Source organism: Bombus fervidus, chromosome 8 (genome assembly GCF_041682495.2).
Source record: "Bombus fervidus isolate BK054 chromosome 8, iyBomFerv1, whole genome shotgun sequence".
In the NCBI taxonomy this organism is placed as follows: Eukaryota; Metazoa; Arthropoda; class Insecta; order Hymenoptera; family Apidae; genus Bombus; species Bombus fervidus.
This window is the reverse complement of record NC_091524.1, coordinates 10103243-10124907: the sequence shown is the minus strand read 5'-3', so window position 1 is coordinate 10124907 and position 21665 is coordinate 10103243. Positions and strand designations below refer to the sequence as shown.

Genomic DNA, 21665 nt, shown 5'->3' with positions numbered 1-21665 from the left:
TGTGACCTTACCAGCAAATGCGTAAGTATGCGAAGTTCTATATATATATATATATATATGTACCTATATCGAAGAAAATACATATGTACATAATTCTTTACACAGTATTTAATATATGTACATATTCTTGTGTGTTAATGAAAATAAAACTTTTTTGTCTTTTGACTTCGCATAAATTATAAGATTTTAAGGTTTTGTCCAAAACGTTTCATTTCTTTTTTTAGATTCTTTTATAGATTTTTTTTATAGATACGCTGATGATCCTGAACGCGTAAATAAAGAAAATTAAAATATACGTAAACCCTTTGAATTATTAGAAAAATTCCTCTAGAAAAGATATCTTCTTATTTTGTACCGTTGCTACTATTTCTCATTTAAAAATTTGGGATCAGATAAATGGAACAATATGTTAAGTGCGTTTCAATAACTTCAATAAGTTATCAGTTAATTCAATTATAGCAAACTTCTAGATATTTTATTTCCTTTATAATCTCTTTTATATTGTAAGAAGTTAGAATATAAAAACATTTCTTTAACACTATTGTTAAGGCATTTTACTCGCTGTAATAGTAAGGTTATTTAATAGCGATTATCATTAGCATTATGTAGTGATAAATTATTTACATTTTTAATATTAATCATCATCAATATAGCTTTAATATTCATAGTATTGATTTAAATCTTCCAATCTCTGTTATTTAGCACCCTGAATACTTATTCGTAAAAAGAGCCTAGTATTTACAAACATATGCAATACTTCTTTTGCAAAGAATTGTTACCTTCAGTCGGTTAACTTCTCCTTTTTATGACGTATAACAGAATATATACTTATGAAGTAACTGAATATATTTTGTTTACCTGTAAATAAATATCTTGCGCATATTCTAAAAAAATACAAAATTATCGACAGTTCTTAAGAAATATACTTAATAATATGTAATAGTTTCAATTGTTTTATAATGATTCGAAATGAATTTAGGATGTAACTTCTGTGTTCTTTCCTTATAGAAACTATGAATAATTAGAATTGCATATGAACAGAGAAAAATATCCTAAAATATGTGTCATTTATAATATATTTATACTGCGTTCATCTCTTATACTTAAATCAGAAAACAAAATCACAGTAAGCCGTTGTTTCTTACTTAATTTTCCTTAAATTTACATAGCGAATCTAATTTGAAATTCAAAATTCAATGCATGATCACGCGAATCACATAACATTTCATGAATCAGGGCTATAAATTTTTATTCAGATATCTTCGTGGAATTGCGAATGTCTTTAACATAACGCGAACATAGAAATTTGTCGAATCATTTTGGGCAAGTGATAAGCAATAAGTTTTGTCACGAGTCATTTTTTATGTTGAACTTGAATCGTCGAAGGGTTGAATAGCTGGCGAGGGGAAATATAGAAAGAGCTATTCGGAATAGTTTAGAAAAATTACAATAAATCTTACATAATAACGATGACGAATTTTATGTAATAGCATAATGTGTTTGTACAACAGCGAAAAAATAAATCTATCATTTTTCTAATTATTAAAAGCATGTAGATAAATACGTATAGGTTTTTCAGTAATACTAAAAAACAGAGTCGATAACAAAATTAATAATAATTGTATATTGATTCATTTCACCGCGGAATGAAATAAAAATATTTTGTTGAAATAAAAACAGAATTTATAGTACAGCTATATATATATATATATATATATATATATATATCATCCTTAATTCTAACCTTGTGTACTATATTTAGCTTCCGATATAGATATTTAGATTCGAATTGGTATATTTTTTTACAGAGAATCTGTGTAGTACTTTTTGTTGATACGTATTTTCTCTTGAACTCTAGATTTGTTTCACCTAACTGTATTACTATATACTAAAATATACGAGAGATGTGCATATACACGTTGTAAAAGAACAAGAAGAAAACATAGAATAAAATCTTTTCGTCCGAAATTTAGCTTTTGAGAAATTCGAGAAATTTGAGAAAATTTATCAAGTATACTCGAACATGGCTGATTTCAGACTAAATAGAAATAAATAATTGGTAAGATATTATTCTACATATGAAACTAAGTCGAAAATGTAGCATAAAAGATTTTCATAAGTCGCTTTGTTTCCAAGAAGACTAAATTTGAAAATTTGTCATGTCCGTATTTGCCTGAAAATGAAGCCTTACGTTTCTTACGTATTTTTCACATATTTCCACACGCGGAATAAACCTCCTTTCAATTGTCCACCTGTGCCTACTCAGTAACTAAACAAATAACATATATCGAACGAATTTCTAAAAGTCAATTCTCTGTATCGCAATTTGTACAGTACAGTAGCAATACGTAAGTGGTAGAAGATGTGTTGAAAAGATTTAATGGAATAGGTAGGAAAAATTTGTCTTTTTAGTTATAAAGCGTTACAATGAAAACAATATCTTGTTAGAGGAAAGTGTTTCTCATTTTTATTTAATTCATATTTAACCTTTGGTTGTCGACAATCTATCATTTGTTTATTATAATTATGATTTTCTTTTGTGTGTACCATTTATTATAATTACAATGTCATAGAAGCCTCAAAAGCAGAAAATTAAAAAATTTTCACATCTTCAAACGGATATGATTTCGTTAATCTTCGTATTCATATATTTAAATCATATTCTTTACAAAAATGTAAAAAGGTAATCTTTAATTTTGAAAATAATTTCCACGAAATTAATGTAAAACATACTGCGATATAATATATTCGATTAATTTTTATGATTAAAGTTAGTTTCTTCTAGTTAAAATATATATGAAGACTGAATGTTACTTATGAAACATTTTCATAAAAGATTTTTATTCTTGTTTCATCACCAATTATACGGTTATTATAATTAGGCATCGCCTGGACTGTTGGTTCAGAAAATCTGCAATTCACGTAATACTTATTGAAAACAATTTTGTATTACATAAAAGACGCATAAGTAATAAGATAGAAGATATGCGAATTACCCTTATCGTAAAGTGTGATATATACCTAACAGCTCCTAGCTTGAATAAACACTTATCAAACAATCATTAGTAATCTAGAGTATAGAAAAGTTAATTAAACGACAGAAAGGAAATATAGTTGGAAAGATTTATGATATAAATTGTTGTTTCGTCAAATTGCAAATTGAAGCTAAAGTTTTCTGAAGATAAGGAGAATCGTTCAGACTGATTATCAAATTACGTAATATAATTTTATCGAAAATAATTACTACATACGTATGTCAACACGATGAAAAATAAAATGGAATTTTAATATAAAAATTTGCTTCGCCCTTTAAATATAATAATAATAAGTACTTTATTTTAAATATTTTTCTACATTTCTCCTTAAAGGTATAAATATCTGCGATTTAATAACTACGTTTAATAGAATATCGATCGGAGGAATACTATGAACTAGCTTGTTTGGGAAAGTTTTTTAAAATTTCACAAATGAACTTTCAATGTTTCTTATCGATGCAGTTCACGAACAAGCTTTATAAATAAACGTTCATGGGACGCACCGATTCTTTTCATCGGTCGAATCGATAGCATCAATTCTATCGATTTGCTGTCGTCGCTGGGTAAATACTATTATCGACGCATCATTGTCTTCGTTCACGGGTTTTGAGCACAGACGTCAATAATACACCTGCCATACTGATTTTTTCAAACACGGTAATCTGATTCCTTTATTACCATCTTCTTCTTCAGGAAATCATTTTGTAATCTTTATAAACAGCTATACATACTTTCGTTTTCAACAAACTTTGTTTAGAATCCGTCAAATTTAATCAGAGAACCTAACAGAAACCTTATCGAAATGAAATTATATAACTCGATAAGATGGATAAAAATAATATTTTAACAGACTGTTTCCATTTTAGAACAATACAAGGAAAAAAACGAAGATTTTTCACAGCTCAAGGAAAATTCGATCCTGATAGGGTTGCAGACGATTACAGAGGTGAAAATCGGAATGGAAGCCATTTACAACTTTATATTCGATGTGGCTCTTAAAGAAAAGTGCATGGTTCGTTAAATTATGGAAAATTCTTCCTCCAAACATAGTGCATCCTTTCTTCGAGCAATACTTCAAAATTATCTAGAATTCTTTAAAATTCGTGTTATATCGAAGAAAGTGGAGCGTTACGTTTCCAACATAATTTTCACTTCGATCGTAATCTTCGACCGTCTTTCGTTTCCCGGGGGACGATGTCTATCAACGATACGGGACACCATCTATTTAATTAATTCGCTCGAAATGATGTAAAAAAACAGAACATTTTCTCGATCTCTATATGGAAGGTAATTTTTACCGCATGCGTTGAAGCTAAGGACGGGAGGACTGCGTTGAGATGATTCTCAGTCTACATTCGATCGCTGTCTGGGGCGTTTCGAGTTTCGTATAGGTATCGATGAACTTAATGAGCCGCTTTTTCGTCTTACGTAACGTCTTTCTTAAGCAAATTAATGCATCGAATGAAGTGAATAAATGAATGAAAATATTATCAGGATAGGAATTTATTTATGATACGATTTGTATTAAAATTGGATGATAATTCGGTCTCGTTTCACGTGTAAAAGTGCTACTTGCTGACTTGGTGATTTTAACTCTTCTGAAAGGTAGCCTATGTGAAATGTTTTAAAGATTTTTCTATCAAACGAGTATACATCCCTAATAAAAAGATTCGTTCGTTAAATTGAATTTTCTTATTAGACAAATAGTTGTAATTACGTATCTCCATATTTCAAGATGAAAATGCTGTTGAATTATTTCCACGCGTTTCTTCAGTAGAATAATCAACGTCAATGGAAACAGCACCGTCGATTCTTATAATTATTCACGATTAAAGAGTCTCGTACGAGATCCATAGCTCGATAAAAATAAAGAAGATTCTTCAAAACTTATCCATAGTTCTATTTCCCTTCGAAATTTATACAAAAATGAAAGTAGAATTTTTCATGGCGGCGACCTTTTACATGGTCACGAGCACTTGTATCCTACCCTCGCCGTTGATATTGCAATTGATCTTGGAATTTGCCAAATGGAAAGATTGGGATCAGGTAGTACTATTCCAGGATTTAACTTCTTTTGGTAAGTACGATCAAATGTTTACGTACTTTTTCGCGACCTCGAATAAAAAGACACTTATCGCATATTTCTGTCGCAATATATTATTTAGATTAATTAGATCTTACAGAGCAATATATTAATCACGTACTCTTCTCATTTCCGAATGTTTTCAAGGATTTGTAATGTAACGTTCTTGGCGATTAAATTGAGGTCGCAACAGCGTGACCTTCGTAATATTATTCAATTTTCTTGTTTCTTCGCTTCGGCGTAGTATTTCCTACTTCACACGTTTTTTTTTTTTTTTTAATTTTCTTTTTCCTATAGATTGCGTCTTTACTTACACAAGACCTTTGATCGCGTGTCTCTCCGACGAGGGAATCGCCGTGTCGATTCAATCGGCTGCCAATCCGAACATACCTGATGTTCTTATGATCCAGAAGCATCGAATCGGATCGATCGTTCTACTGGATGAGCTTAATCTCACTTCCCCTGATAATATTCTTCATGTGGTGAGGAGAGGCTACGTATATGTTTGAAATTTACTTTTTAATACATTCGCTACGGGACGTCGCGTACTTTAAGGGCCAGCTTCATATTCCTGCGAAGGAAATTGTCTTTCAATTTTCGTCAAGAAAAATACACAGTGACAGACTGCACAGACTCGTATGATGATGTTGAAACACGCTTCTTTTCTTAAATAGCTATTTAACTATTCGACATTCACCGAGATGCGATTAGTTCTCTGCTAGAACAGCGCATCTTTATTGTTAGAAATGTTTTGTATATCGAAAGGGGTACGTTCCACCGATTTCAATCATCTTCGAATACGTTGTCAAGGTCAGAATTTCGAGAAATTTCGTTTATGCGTGTAATGGCCGCCCTGCACCAATTTATATTCATGAAAATATTTTGCATGCATACGGCAATAATATGTTTAAACGACAATAAATATTTAGAGTAAAGTCATATTACTTAATCGCTTTTTGCGGATAAATAGTGAATAACTCATTGTAGTGGCCCATGCGGCTATAAACAATCAATTAAGAAATACGTTCGTTGAATAGATAGAAACATTTATTTAGCCATTTTATAATTAAAAAATACATGAACTGTACACAAAAAGTGTTTAAAAGAAAACAAGACATATCAATAACTTAGTAATATCTATTTGTCTCCGACTTTATTCATTTGTTTATTCGGTATCACGATCTTTCCCTATTACTCGTTCGATTTACTATAACTAATTGTGTTAGTTAATTAATCTACATATCTGACGCAGAATACATCGGTTATGTTATGGTTTCTTGAATAACTAATTACCGTTTCGCGTAAAATTATCCTGTATCTTTCACAATAATTGCTACATTTATTATCAGACAAGAGATAAGGTATCGCATGACAATATTACTTGTAATTAGTTGCAGTCGGAGTAAACTCACATGATAAAGTATAGAAAATATCATTTGTTTAATTTCGTAATTATTATTACTCCAAGTTGCTGTTTCTCTTTCATAAGTCACTCGTCTTGCTTCAAGCTCGGTAATTAACTGTTCTTAATAAAAATTTAATTGCAGGCGTCGCAGAAATTTCAGTTTAATTATTACGTGTCTTGGCTGATGATAACCACGAGAAACACGGATGCGACGATCGATACCGTACTTCGACACTTGAATATCGGTATCGATAGTGACGTGATCGTTGCAACGCCTTCGTCGACGTACGAAGTGATTCAGAAAATGTCTCGAACGTACTGGAACAGGTAGCTTATATTCGTCGAACAATGCATCTAGTATGTTCATTGATTATCGATCGTCTGAATAAGAAACGTGGTAAATGTCACGTTCTCGTGGTTTCGAGATAGTTTAAACGACGGAGAAAAAAAAAAAGCGGAGCGGACTTGTTAAGATAAATTTAAAAATATGAATAATCGAAAACGACTAGTCCATCGCATAAATTGTACCTATACATCGAAAGTTAAGTGTCGAAAGATTGTGGCACTCTTATCGAAAATTCAATGCTCGAAACGAATTATTTAAGATTTATTGTGCTGTCGTTTATGCAAAATTCAAAGTTCGCTGGTAAATTTCTCTTTATCATTATCCTTGTATGGAATTCCAGAGAATACAAATGCGAAGATCATCGTGGATATTGTTAAATTATGATTACGTTAAATCGATGTGCGTTACGAAAAGTATTATATCTTACTTATCTTACGAAGAATAACGTAGGTCAATTTATTGCGAGAAGACATGCCGTTTAATGTCCATGCCGATAATAAACACGTTTCGAGCATATGACGATAACAAACATGATTCGCATTTCGTCACGAATAGTAGTTTGTCTTAAACGCTTCAGCGAAAAGTAGCACGTTTCATTTATTTTGCGAACAGTAGGATAGTTTGCATTGTAGTTTCCAAACAACTCACGTTCATCTTCTGTGGCTACCAGTTGCCTTTATTATCATTTATTACTGGTTTATTCAGTTTTGAAAATTTTGGTGATCCCATATATACTCGTATTGAACTACATTGTAAGAATAAATTAAAATACACGGCAAAGTACACGCGATACTAAAATTGAATTATTGAAATTGATGAACATTTGTCAAATTATTATAATTTAATTACCTACAAAAAGATTTTTTGACAATGGTGTCTAAATGGAAGATATATTCAACTTCATAATGATATTCTTAATTGAATAAATTAATTTAGCCAATTTATGCGTTTTTACTAATGACACTTTGTATCATTAAAGACATTTATTTGTATAATAGAATATACATAATATAAGAAATAGAGAAGCTTTTATACTTTCGTTTTTGCAGTAAAATCCGAGATAATCTGTTTTTCGCAATTAAAGGCAAACTATCTTATTTTTCGCAACAAAGATTCGAACTTTTGTCGCAAAAAAAGCATAACATGCGATTCATAGTAGCCAAAAAGAGCAGAGTCTTTGCTAGATAAACGACACGTACTACTTTTCGTAACGCACGTCGCAATTATGGTTTGACCCTTGATTTTTCGTAAATATATCGTAAGTATGGTCTTATTGAAATTCACATATACAACTCTCTTCAGTCAGTTTTAATTCTAAACTGTCGCATCATATGTTCATCAAAATTTTTAAATCTTTATTTATAATTCTATTTAATTTGACGGAATGGATAATTAATTACCATCGAGAACGAGGATATAAACTTTCAGAATTCAAGTTATATTCTTTATTCGTTGCTCGTCATTCACTTATATGTAAATACAATTAATCAATCTTTGTTATTATTTTTTCCGTGTTTCTATCGTGTCTTCTAGAACGTGCATATCTCTGCAACACTACGGGGCGAGCTTCAAGTTCAGGGAGCCACCGGTCAAAAGGTTCGACGAGAACGCATCCCTCAATTTAAATTACGCGATACTCGAGAATAAAACAGTGCTCTACCATTTTGTCCACGTGTATAAAATCCGATATTCGGACAACACCAGTTTAGTGACACATTTTCTTGGTTCTTGGTATTTGGACTCGTGGTTATTGAATAGTCCCATTAGCGTGAAATTGAGGAACGAATTTAAAGGACATCCAATAATCTTTGGCGTTCTTAATGGAACCATCGATGGACAAATGGATGTAAACGAAGAGGAGACGAACGACATTGCACCTTTCCTCGATTTCGCCAAATTTGTTGCTAGCAGCGTGAACGCCAGGTATTAGAATATGATAATATGTATCGACGAAACGATTCGCAATGGCTAAAAGTATGCAAATCTTTTTTGGATCGTTGAATTCGTACATGAATTGTTGGAGAAGGGATATGTTATAGCATGATAATGGACACGATAAGGAACAACGTTTGAGAATCCGATGGAAGATATTCCTGATTATACAGTAGATAAATTTTTAATTTTAATTAAATTTTTAAAGACAGTTTAGAGCACTGTGGAAACGATAGATCGTGGATTTCAATTAAATATATGTACCTTATTTTATATATAATATATATATATATTATTATTATTATATGGACCTTTTTGATAACATTTGATAAAAATATTTACCATAATTAATGGATTGGTCGAATACGATCATTTATATACAATATAATGTATTTAGATGTATATACACTTTTTTAGTATCAATCATGCAACATAGTACTGTTACTTCGAATATGGTAACGTACAATAGTTTGAAAGAGGTGGGAACCGTTAAATCATAGAACTCAATTGATATCGATAAAATGACTTTTCGTTTAATTTGCGTAGTTCTGTGCGTTAATTGTGAATTATTTATGAGGCAGATAAATCGTTAATAGCTTCCTCTGATGAATATTAAGTCATATCGTGAATGACTAATTTCATAAGTGAATCATGCGCTTCGTTACTTTTGTATTTACTTACGCACTTCGTTACTTTTGTATTTACTTACGCACTTCGCATTTCCTCTTTAATAGATCTTTTCCTTTTCAAACTGTCTTACATATATTATATTAATTTATATGATATTATATTAATATAATTATATTATATTGCAGTTTTATTTATATTTTTAAATAATTGGTAATGCATGAATCAACCCCTGGATCAATTTTAACTAAATATATTTTTCCGTAATTAAACCTAACGAATAACATTCTTCAGATAGATCATGACTTTATCGAGATCTACTAGTAGGTTCATTGACCGTGATACAAAGTTGAAAGCAAATTTTGAAATTTTTAATTACGCGTTAAATAGCGTCGTCCATAAATCTAACAAATTATGCAATTCTATGTATATATGTATATGTGAAATATATACCAGTCACATCATAACACATTATAACATTAATTGAAAAGACAAATGCGAGTTAAACGTTCATAAATTTTCTCTGAAAATGATAATTAGACCACGTGAAACAAGAATAATATGGCAGAAAAGTAGCATGTAATACATAATTTAAATAACAAGTAATTCATCTGATTATTAAAATCATTTTTTACATACTCGGATCCGCAGAAATATATCAATACGTAAAGTGTAAAGACGTCTGCATTGAAAATAGTCATACGATGACGACGATAAAGTCGTATGTTACAATGTACAAAATCCAACGTCCAGTTTCTCAACGTTCGTGTAACCGTTATCACAAATGAAAATGGCAATGAAGCTTTGATATTGTTATTTTGTTAACGAGCATGCATGATTTCAGCCCTTTTATTCCGTCCTGCTTTGGTTATCGATATTCCCACTGATCATATGAAAATTGTTATTCCGTTGTTCAAAATAAAGATTTCGAATTTCTCGTTCAATGTTTTTTTTTTTTTTTTTTTTTTTGGTAAATCTCAGTGTTTTTATAAATTGATATGACGCTTTTTTAATACTGGTTTCCATGAACATTTCTGATACTTCAACTTAGCAGAATTCTGTAGTTTCCTTCTTTATAAGATTAGTCACATTTCGAGTTACGTGATTAACGATTTTAAAGCAAATATCTATAATTGACACTTGACTCGATTGATCGTTCTTGCTGTAAATTTTCTATTTTAGACAATTTTTAATTGCTTTTAACGATCCATCAGTTATTCTCGTAATTTATCGTTACGTTCCCGCAGTTCTTCATGTCGATTACTCTTTTTCTGTAAAGTGTAAAGCAGTTATTAATTGGACTATGAACAGTAATTGAATTTATAAGTGTTGGTAGAATTTATCGGGTTTCTTCCTTAACATTAAATATTTTATGTTTATATATACAAGCTGACTGGAAAAGCATGGATAAGCAATCTTCACTGATCGGAAAATATTTCGATTAAAAATTAAATGGTTTCGAAAGTGGTGTAACTTGATGTTAACAGTTTTCGCGTAGATACAAACGTAGATGATATATAAAGATCGGCCTTACTTTTCTTAATATGTTTGTATATATTTTTAATACGTTAATCGATCCGTCTTGGTATCTCCTGTAAAAAGTTATTAACCTATTTATGTCGAAAAACCATTAGTTTAGTAAATATTTGAACTTTTGTTTCGTAAAACCTGTCATATCAAAGACAAGGAAAAATGTACGTAAGACACTGATTTTGTATTTGTTTTCTTTGTTTTTCATACGAATAGGATACGGTAGGGCGAGTTCACTGCTCACCATCGATGTGGACCACTCGCAATATAATTCTTGTAACGAGCAAATGAGGAATTATATATTTCTTGTGTTATGTTCTCTCGAGCTTTTCCGTCCGAGCTACGAGAGTGTCGTCAGGAAGATATTCTTTCGTTGGGAGAGCTTGTGGCGATTGTAGAAGGTAGAAACGAAGAAAGAAAGTGTCTAAGTTATCGGTAAAAACAAACCATATAGAAAAAAAGACGACAAGATTAACAATATAACAATCTATTTTACAGTAGACGCCTCATGGATCTTCCACGCATTGCCAGTATACAGTCTTAGGACGTAATACTTGTTTCAAATTCTATCACACGAAGAATACATAGATATATATTAATCAATAAATAATGTTTACCCGTGTATGTGGTAATGTGTAATAGCGAGATAGTTAACATTTTCTTTGTACATATGAAAAAAGATTGAAACAATGTAGATAACATTTGTAGAATTTGTCCCTCTAATTTTATGCTACACGCACAATTTTTTTAAATATACAGATAAATATTAAATATACGAAACATACTACGAAGTTATAGTTATCATTCGGATTGAATCGGCGTATGGCACAGTAAACAATTTGGAATGAATCACTGGATTATAAAAGTTGGAGAAAATTAAGTCATTAGTTTATGAAAGATACATAAATGTTTAACAACGTCTTTATTGTTCATTCAATTCATATTCTAATGTCAAAATAAGTATAATTCTGACGTAGAAGCAAATACGTAGAATATCGACAAGTAGCTATATAAATATGTATGTTATTGTATCAGGAAAATAACTCTTTTGCAGCTTTTGTTGTTTTCTCTTAATTCGTGCATAAAATTCTGAATTTTCGTCATCTGGCTAAAAATGTTTTTCAACATAGCCTGCAATGTTTTTATAGAATTTATGTATTTTTTTTTTTTTTTGATCATTTTGCAATTAAAAAGAAACAGTTAAATAATTAATGAAGTGTTATGTTTTCAGCATAGAACTGGTGCCACATGAGAAGTTAGGTACTTTAAATAATAAAGTCTGGAATAACCTTCTCGGAGATGTCGTCACCGGTGATGTGGACATTGGTCTAGGATATATTACTGTTAACAAGGAACGACAGGCTGAAATGTCGTTTAGTCATCCTTTAATTCGTTATATGTAAGAAAATATTTTATAATATCCAAATCATCCGATAACAGTGGCTAACAGATTTTTCGAGAACGTACAGGGTGTCTCCTAGGTTTATAAATTTTGCTGTAGTCCTTTACTATTAAAAATACGAAAGCTTGATATGGACGAAGGTTCTTGAAAGTTTTATTACAAAGCAGCAACAAAAATATATAATTCGAAGGAAATATTAAAAGCAAGGTTTTATTATAATACGGAATAGATTCATAATATGTATTCATATATAAACAGTAAATGTCAATATAATTTATGTGCCAATAAAAGCTACGTTTGCTGAATTAATCTTTGATTTATCGAATAAACTGATACTACGGTATATAGTATATCGATGTTATACGAAGAAAAGTGGGATAACACTTCGAAATATAACAATAAATTAAAAACATTTCACCTTTAGTTGTTAGATACCACGAATTTTAGCAAAAATGTAGTTTATTAAACATATTTCTTCAAATGAAAAATAAACGAATCCATCGTTTATTCATATTATGTACATAATTTCAAGAAAGATGAGAGTGGATCGCGCGATTATATAATGTAAAAAACTAATGCGCTGTGATTGGCTGATAAATTTACGTTTAGCAATATATAATATCGCACGTAGTTCGATCTGTAATATTAGCTTGTTTCACTTTCTTCAAGTTAAAAGTTATTATCTGTTTGTCACTTTTATTTTCTCCTTTATCTTACGATGAACTACCCATCTAATTAATAAAAACGTTGGTTTCTTCGTCTTTAGCAAATACTCACTAGAAACTTTAGAAATACTAACTAAAAACTGATTAACGTAAAAAAGTAAAAGTAGACTTTCTCATTTCATGCATGGTATTTTTGTAATGAATTTAGATAACATGTTTATGAATTTTATTTTCATTTAGTCCATAAAATGCGTAGACAAAATTTTATGTGGAAACCTATGAGACAAGCTGTATAATGAAATATATTGTTGTTAAGACGAATAAATTACGCTCTGCACGATGAATATTTTTACGCAGGAGAAATGTTTACTATCATCCACTGGAAACTGGTACTATGAGGGATATATTTCGTCAACCGTTTAATAACTGTTTATTGAGTTGTGTCGCATCTACTTATTTCGCCATACTAATAGCGATGGGATTGATCATTTACGCAGCGAAAACTATTTTACACAACGAAGAAGCTAAACGCGTTGGAATAGGGGAGGCTGCGCTTTGGTGCATCAGCATAATGTGTATGCAAGGTTATATCCCTTAAATTTTTTCAAAAAGGGCAATCAAGAATTTCTTAAAAGAGTATTTTATCGACTTTTAGTTAAAAATTTTTACTAACACGTTTACACGCTCCCACTAAATATTCATATTTGTTAATCGAGTGTTCAAATTTCTTTTTGCATATCTGTAAGCTATTGTATAAGTGCGATACATATATTATGGAGAATCGCGTTTGTTGTCGCTAATAAGCTAATAAGCAGTAAATAGAGAATTAATTATTAAAGGCTATCTTATAAGATTATCAAGGACAGCGAACGAATAGCACGATAGCCTGGCGGAAAGAATAAATACTGTATCATAAATGATGCTATGCTTGTAAGTCATTTGACTCGGAACACACTGGTTAAAAGCTAATCTTACCCTACAGACAGTTCTCTGACTTCTATAGTAACTTTGAATGTTTATATTATTTCGTAAGCTACAAGTTCGTAGGAAAAAAGAAGAGATAAAATAAAATGTCGTGACGTTTGTCTTCTCAATGATTGTTTCATTCTTAAGAATCGATTCATTAATTAATTTTTTATAAATTTAACGAATTCCAATTGCAGGTACTCCATGGACACCACGAAATCCATCAGGAAAGACAATATTATTATTCAGTTTAATGTTCGCCTTAGTAACGTACAATGCTTATGCTGGTTTCATCACTTCGATCTTATCGGTACAGGCTAGTGGTATCAAATCTATTACCGATATTTTGTCGCATAATTTCAAATTGGGATACAGCATCACCGATGATGAATACATTAGAGTGAGTTTATTAAAAAAACAAATAAAAAGGTAATATATCAAATTTTTCACCATCGAAATATTCTCCTCTTTGTTTCACAGAACGTGAATGACAGTAATCTTCGACAGTTGTATATAAGAGCGTATAACAATCGGGAATCTAAATTGGATACTACTTCTGGTCTTACAAAGGCCGTGAAAGGCCATTATGGTTTCTTCGTAAGTGCAACTCTCGCACGACGCGCCCTCAGGTCCACACTGATTCAAGAACGATGTACTCTAAAAGAATTACCTCTTCCGCAAACATTCACAATGGTGGCTCTACCAATGGCTAATTCTTGTCCTTATAAAAAAATTATTAATTTAAAGTATGTGAAATATTAAAAGAATATCGTATTTCAATTTTAGAGGGAGAATGAGAATCGTATTTTATATAGCAATACGACCTTAGACTTATATTTTATTTATTTTCTATTCTTTCCTAAAATCAAAGAGCTCGGAGGAAAAGTGGTACGAATAAGAAATATTTAAGTTGGATAAACCGTCGGTGAAGCTAAAAAAACCTAAATTGAGAAATTTCGTCTGCTTCGATCAAGAGCATGTCACGATCAAGTAAACGGAAGTGATGATTTTAAAATATCTTACAAAATATCTTATACGTCACTCTTCCATCAAGCCCCATAATTGTATTTTACTTATTATCAATATTCTCATGTCCAAAGGCTTTCAGAAAGAAACAAGAAAAGAACGAAAGAATTGCTAAATGAATTTCACATCGAGCTTCTCGGTCAATGGAAACATTAATCAATCAAATATGTTTTCCAGCATTTTGAAAATACGAGAACGAGGCGTTCTGAACAGGATAACAGAACGAATGCTGCCAGAGATGCCTCGATGCAAATCGCCGACCACGTTTCACAGTGCCAGGCTGGCTGACGTTTATTCCGCTTTCTTCATCTTGATCGCTGGAGGCGTATCGGCCGTTTCTATCGGGATCGTCGAGAGAATTTGGCACAAGAGGCGACAAATGAAGGAAACGATCGTTCGTGGAATGCGTCAACATCGCCTAATGCCCTCTCACCTGCCACATCTGCCACATTTGCCTCGTTTCTCTCATTTTCCACATTTATCGCATTTGCATTTCCGCGACGATCGTCGAAACGATTTTTCTCTCCATCGTGATTCGCGATCGAACTTAACTATAAACAACGAATGCGCAGCAGCGAATCATTCCGATCTCATGCAAGAAACGCGAGAACAAATTACACAAAGGAATTATAACCAGGAACGTTATGTGCGTTCGGATGAAGACGTCGATCGACCTCGTTTCGAGCCGAAATTTTTCAACTGGAGGAGACGTAGCAATTTCAAGCGGAGGAATTGGAGCCCGTTTTCGGGATTGCCAAGAACAAGACTTGGTAGAAGCGAGAAGAGTAGATCTAAGGGTAACACGGTCTTTCCTTTTCATCAATGATAAGAAAGGATGTTATGTATCAAGGAATTTACGAGAACTTAACCACTTTCTTAAAAGTTTCATAATTTTAGTATCAATATATTAGAGCTTCGTTTCTTTTCGAAATCAACCGTGTAACTTTAACACGCTCGATCAGCTTTTAAATGGCTTGTGTGCGGCTAAAATTGTCGACGAAGAGGCGAATTGTTTTGGCAAGAACGTAGAATTATCTGGATAGTCGATATACCATTGCTTCTTTGTAGACATTCTTAAGCTAGTATTTGTACAACGTTTCAAAATATAAGTTAATCTGGAAACTAAATATCTAATGTTGGTTTCGCACGAGTGTTTTTTCTGCTGTTCTTTAAGCTGGGTAAAAAAAATGTTGATTATTCTGTATATACGAGGTGTATGTGTGTGCAATATAATTTTTTATTATAAACTAATTGAGTCATAAATTATCATTTATTTCCAATCTTAATAATTCGTTAGTTTGATAAAAAAACACTGAATGACGTTAGAAGGAAATGTTTATGTTATAATACGGTGGAATTTCCAGTTGAAGCGTTTCATCATTTGCATCAATTTATAGAACGTATCTTTGTTGTAACATATCGTACGTTTTTGAAGTTTATGTTTAAGATTAAAAAAATGAATTATGCGTTGATTAAACGTTTAGATATTTGTGTATGTTTCTTATATTTATGTATACCTTGTAAGAAATATAACTCATATTTATTTGAATAAATAAATATTACAAATACAGCTATAATGAGTTACGATATAACGATCTCTTAGTAGCATAATTACAAATATACTGTATTTATTTGCAATGCAGAATAAAAAGTTCTAGAAATATTACTCTCAGTCACGTTTGCCGTATTTATCGTAAGTTGCAGTGATTTTTACTTTTGCGTAATAAGTCTTAAACGGGGATTCGTATTTTTCCATATTCTGTATGCTCTTACAATCTCGTAATATACCGTGCATGTTTCTGAAATGACGTAAACAGGTAAAAAAGTTTTTCAATAATATTTTGTTATTAAGGCCAGATATTTCATTTTTCTTATTACCGACACATAATGTTCGACAAGTCGCGAAGTTTTTCATCGTTGTTACATCGCTGCCATTGTTCGTACAATGAGACTTCTCCGATTTCATCGAGATAATAATGGCAAAGATCTCTGAATCTAGATAACATTCGATATTAAAGGAAGCCGTCGTAAGAAAACAGAGTACACGCGCGACATGCATAATTGTGACATAAATGAAGTATCTTTGTATACAGACTTCTCGCCCCAAAGTCCATCGGCAGACGTGGATACCATGATAGAACCAGGTAATTTATCGGAAATGTACCTTCTTCCATTTAGTTCGCGAAGACCATAGCTATCAAAAAATTATAAATATATGCTCCTTTTTTCCCTTATTTGTATTTCCCTATTTTCCCTTATTAGGCTATGAATTTTTATGCAAATTCAGATATATTTTAATATTAACGAGTACTTTAGTTTTGATACTTTATACATTCTTATATATATACGTATACGTAAGATTACTTTACTCATCAGATATTTACAATTGAAAAGAATAATCACATATGGTCCTCAACAGAACTTCGATCTCAGTGTCATTTAAAGACGCGTTAGGTAACGCTTCGTGAACATCCAGCAATGTTTGATTTATCTAAAAGGTATAGATACGATATTTCAAGAGTTTTTTTTCCATCAATCTGTTGCAAATATAATATAATTCATTATGCAATTGACACCCATTCGTTTCAAGATTTTGTTATGTATTTCTGCTTTTATTCGTGAACGAGAGTTTCTAGTGTTTTTGATAATCAATATTAATTTCTACTGTGCATTTGACTGAATTGGAAAATAATTATTTATCGTGAATGTCTCTTAAATAATAAAACGCTGGGTTTGGACAAATATCGATTCTGTTTGAATTAAATTGATTAAATAGCAAACTTACGGAAGGATGTTTGTGAAAATGTACTTTGTATATGTAGAAAAAGTATATATTGCGGATGTTTACGCGGTTTTGAAAATATTAAGTAGCAGTAAAGTAAGAAAATGTTAAAAATCCTATATATGATATTTAATTCTTGTAAACTATAAAAAGAATGTCGAGAACAGCGATATTGACTCTTGGAGTCAAGTTCATTTATGTAAATATTACTTTTAAAAATGTATCAAGAGAAGCAAGACGAATTATTGAGGATACACAGAACAGCCATTTCCGATTTAAAAGAAAAATGCAACTAAAATAATATGTAGATAGTAATTAAGGCAACATGCAGATATGCAAAAAGAAAAATAAATGTAGAAAGATATATAAAATCAAAGAGATTTAAAAATTATAAAGTTCCCCTGCGTTATGTCTAAAATGGAAGTAATAACATCATTGAAATGATGCATCATTTCAAATTCATATCGCTTTTTTTAAAGCGAATATATACATTTATAAACATTTTAAATGTTATTTATGTGTAGATTCCCTTGTGAAATTCTCAAAGAATTCGTTAAATGATGTCATCAACAAAATAAATAATTGTAAAAAATCTATATTTGTATTTAAAAAGTACGCGAATAGAGAGAAGTAGGATAATCGAGACCGGTGAAAAAAGACTAACCTTTTCAGCAATGGCAAGGCACATCCCGCATCTGATACAAGCGGAAGAGAAATCGATTTCTATCATGTCGCATGGTGAACAAGAACGCAAATACGGAATCTTTTGTACTACTCCAAACTCTGTTGGGTCACAGTAATAATAATAATCGGATGTTGAATTCTGCTCGGTTTTACTTAAAATCTGCACGTTGCTTCTTTGACATTTGGCAGATCGTTTTCTGCCGAAACCCGTTCCATCTGAGGTTAAGCTCAATAAAAGCAATATTACGATAAAAACTTTTATCTCCATTGTCGTCGACTTCCGTCAAGTCTTCGTTTTCTGCTCGCTGGATATAATACAGATTCCCAAAAAGCTTTCTTCATATGAAATTTTACTAATATGCATTTATCAAAGTTTACACATTTTAAAATAGGTTACCATTATAAGATTTAAAAAAAATAGTTAATTATATCTTGAAACAGAAGAAACAAATTTTGAAGTTTGTTGGCCCGGAAATGTCATGGTAAGGTATACTTCGATAGTACTTCTACTCTCGATAGGCGTCGCCATAGTTGCTATCGACGATTCGCCTGCGCAAAATTATACATTGAGTAAACGCATAACCTGAGTTGGAGTTTTGAAGGTTAGGATAATCGAAATAATTCACAGCCATGGTAATATTTTTACTAATTTATACGTATACAAAATAGATTATCTTAGAAAAACTATTTGAATGTGTTCTTGTCTTTTATAGGCCACAGCAATGAGAAAAGAGTTCCTGAAGCCAAAGAAAATGATACATCCAAATAGTAGAAAATCCATTGCTATTGCGAAAAAATCCAAAAAGTAAATAGAATTACTATTAAATTATATGATTTTATTATGTATATTTTATTTATTTTATATGATTATATAATACTTTTGTGTACTAATGAAGGAAATGGTCAATGTGGTTCGTTTCAGAATATTAAATAGACAGAAAGGAAAAATGTTCCGCTTGATAAAACAGAATTTAATAGGAGAAAAAATGTTGTGGATCAAAAACAATATGATTCCAGGCGTGTGTCCCTATACTCCAGAGTTAACTGCAAGTTTGTTAGAAACGTAGGTAAAACAAAGGTGTATGTACATGATGATACGTAGATTGTGCATTAAAGATTTGATTAGCTATAGTCCTGTGTTTGATCCAAAGGTACATAGCAAGAAATGATAAAGAAATGGAACAAATTGCTATTAAAAGATCTATAGGCAGCAATAGGAATAGACAGCATGCCAGCAGGGAGAATATAATTAGAATAACCAAGGAGAGAGAACAAGAAGAATATGATACATGTGGAATAGGTAAAGAATTACAGCCAAATTTATTTTTAATATATGCTGATATACAAGCCCTCCTTTATTTTTCAGAAATTCCTGATATTTTAAATGAAACTCAATGTAAAATGTTAATGAATTGGAATAATGAATTACAGTGTATGAATAATTTTAAATTTATAAGGTTTGGTAAGAATGATTTAAAGAAAGCGTTAAGGATAAAAGAAAAAGCACTGATAACGACAGGCCTACTATCAACAGCTATGTCTGTAGACAAGAAGGATTTATTAAATGAGTCAATTGATTCAAATGAAAATAATCAATCGACAGAATGTGTAATGGAAATAAAATAAATAAATAGATGTACGTCTTTCTTACCTTCACCTCTATTTAAAAAGGAGAAAAGCGAACAGTTTCGTCCTTTTTTGTTTGGAAAATGCTAGAGATCGCATTTCGTCTTGCTTTTATCTCCCACAAGAAGCAGTCATATCACAAGATACAAGAATACGATAAAAGAGAAAAAAAATGTTCGATTGTGAAATATTCAACAAAACTGAAACATGAATCACGTGCACGTCATGAATATTTTGAATCGTTTCTTCGCCTTTTTTTTCATTTTTTTCGCTAGTTGCTCCATTATTTAAGAAAGTCAATAGTACAATGATAAATATACGATTTTAAAAGTTTTTTAAATTCTTTACATACTTAGAATTAATCAAATAGCTTAGTATATAAAAGAGTAAACTTATGTCGCATGTTATAAATGCAGCTACGTTTGTTACAACAATTGCAGTTCCAAGGAATTTCTCTCGAAGATCGCGGCGAAGAATCTTTTTTGTTAAATTATTATTGGTATACTTCGTCAACTTGTGGTATATCGATACAACTTGTTAACCATTACTTAATAGCTTCTCGTTAATAAAAACAATTCGTAACTATTTAATAAGAAGCAGTATATTCTTAGTTATTTAGAAATTTACTTAATGATGTTTAAAAATACGAATATGCTTAAAAATTATAACGTAAATACATATATCTCATTTCATGTTTTACTAATATATCTCTAATTTAGATTTAATATCGGAAGGCCTGAAACTTTTAAAACTTTTAATACATCGCATACGTTTCAAATTTAGTAGTTTTTAGGTTAGATTACCTTCGCTTTCCAAAGATTAATCTTAGTATATGGATTTAATGCATCATACAATAATTTTTCTTTGTTAGAAAATTTTAGAAATTATCTATATGAACATAATCTTATTTCATGGTGGATATATTAGATTTGATGGACTATATTTTAATTTTATTTTATATTATTATTAATAAAATAGTAAGTAGAAAGATTACGTATATGCACTGTTACATAGTACGAATAAGCATACAATTTTTTATATTTCGCCTGTAACAGCAATTTGTAATTCTGTAATTATCTGTTTTCACACAATACTTAAAATTCGCATTTTAAAATCATGGTTGTTGATGTACGCATATATACGCGTGCACCTTAGTGTTCAAATTCTTACAGTTATCTGGTTTGAAAATGTTCAGTTCATCAGTTCGTAAAATGTAAGAAAGTTTTTACGGTGTTTGGTATTTCAATTTCTCGCGCGCATTGTACAGAAACGTAGCCCCGCCGCCTCAGCCAATCAAGAATCGGCTAGACTCACTTTTGGCGGGAAACCGCCATTCTACTGTCGAAGCGCGAGTCATTAAGATGTGTCGCCGTTCGAAGAATCTAAATTTCTTAGTGCTTCAATTGCTGTTACTACATTACATACATTATTATTAGGTTTGTTAAATTAATGTCTACCTTTTTAGTTCTTTATTAGATATTATTAACAAAAGTTTATACAATCTTTCGAACTTTTTTCTGTTTTCCTCCATTGGTAGTCTATTTAATCGTTTTCAT

The 21665-nt window shown here is 31.2% G+C and overlaps 3 protein-coding genes across 4 annotated transcripts; 2 read left to right on the top strand and 1 right to left on the bottom strand.

The window, feature by feature from the left end:
- Nucleotides 1–4946: 4946 nt before the first annotated feature.
- LOC139989630 (glutamate receptor ionotropic, delta-2) lies at nucleotides 4947–16587 on the top strand. The gene is made up of 9 exons (XM_072008095.1): nucleotides 4947–5112; nucleotides 5416–5600; nucleotides 6666–6850; nucleotides 8403–8792; nucleotides 12190–12357; nucleotides 13383–13609; nucleotides 14189–14391; nucleotides 14472–14737; nucleotides 15195–16587. Exons 1-9 carry the CDS (start codon nucleotides 4962–4964, stop codon nucleotides 15841–15843), a joined length of 2424 nt encoding a protein of 807 aa, XP_071864196.1. The 5' UTR covers nucleotides 4947–4961; the 3' UTR covers nucleotides 15844–16587.
- Nucleotides 16588–16686: 99 nt separating this feature from the next.
- Nucleotides 16687–18962, bottom strand: LOC139989631 (uncharacterized). Its single transcript, XM_072008096.1, has 5 exons — nucleotides 18464–18962; nucleotides 17402–17508; nucleotides 17113–17211; nucleotides 16896–17012; nucleotides 16687–16816 (listed from the first exon to the last, which is right to left on the bottom strand). Exons 1-5 carry the CDS (start codon nucleotides 18749–18751, stop codon nucleotides 16687–16689), a joined length of 741 nt encoding a protein of 246 aa, XP_071864197.1. The 5' UTR covers nucleotides 18752–18962.
- A 2-nt stretch (nucleotides 18963–18964) lies between these two features.
- LOC139989632 (translation machinery-associated protein 16 homolog) lies at nucleotides 18965–20153 on the top strand. 2 transcript variants are annotated; one of them, XM_072008097.1, is made up of 5 exons: nucleotides 18965–19116; nucleotides 19197–19288; nucleotides 19406–19546; nucleotides 19635–19783; nucleotides 19850–20153. In XM_072008097.1, exons 1-5 carry the CDS (start codon nucleotides 19114–19116, stop codon nucleotides 20107–20109), a joined length of 645 nt encoding a protein of 214 aa, XP_071864198.1. In that variant the 5' UTR covers nucleotides 18965–19113; the 3' UTR covers nucleotides 20110–20153. The 2 variants fall into 2 exon arrangements, with proteins under 2 accessions (XP_071864198.1, XP_071864199.1); XM_072008098.1 differs by lacking the exon at nucleotides 19197–19288 and having other exon boundaries at nucleotides 18997–19116.
- Nucleotides 20154–21665: the final 1512 nt, after the last annotated feature.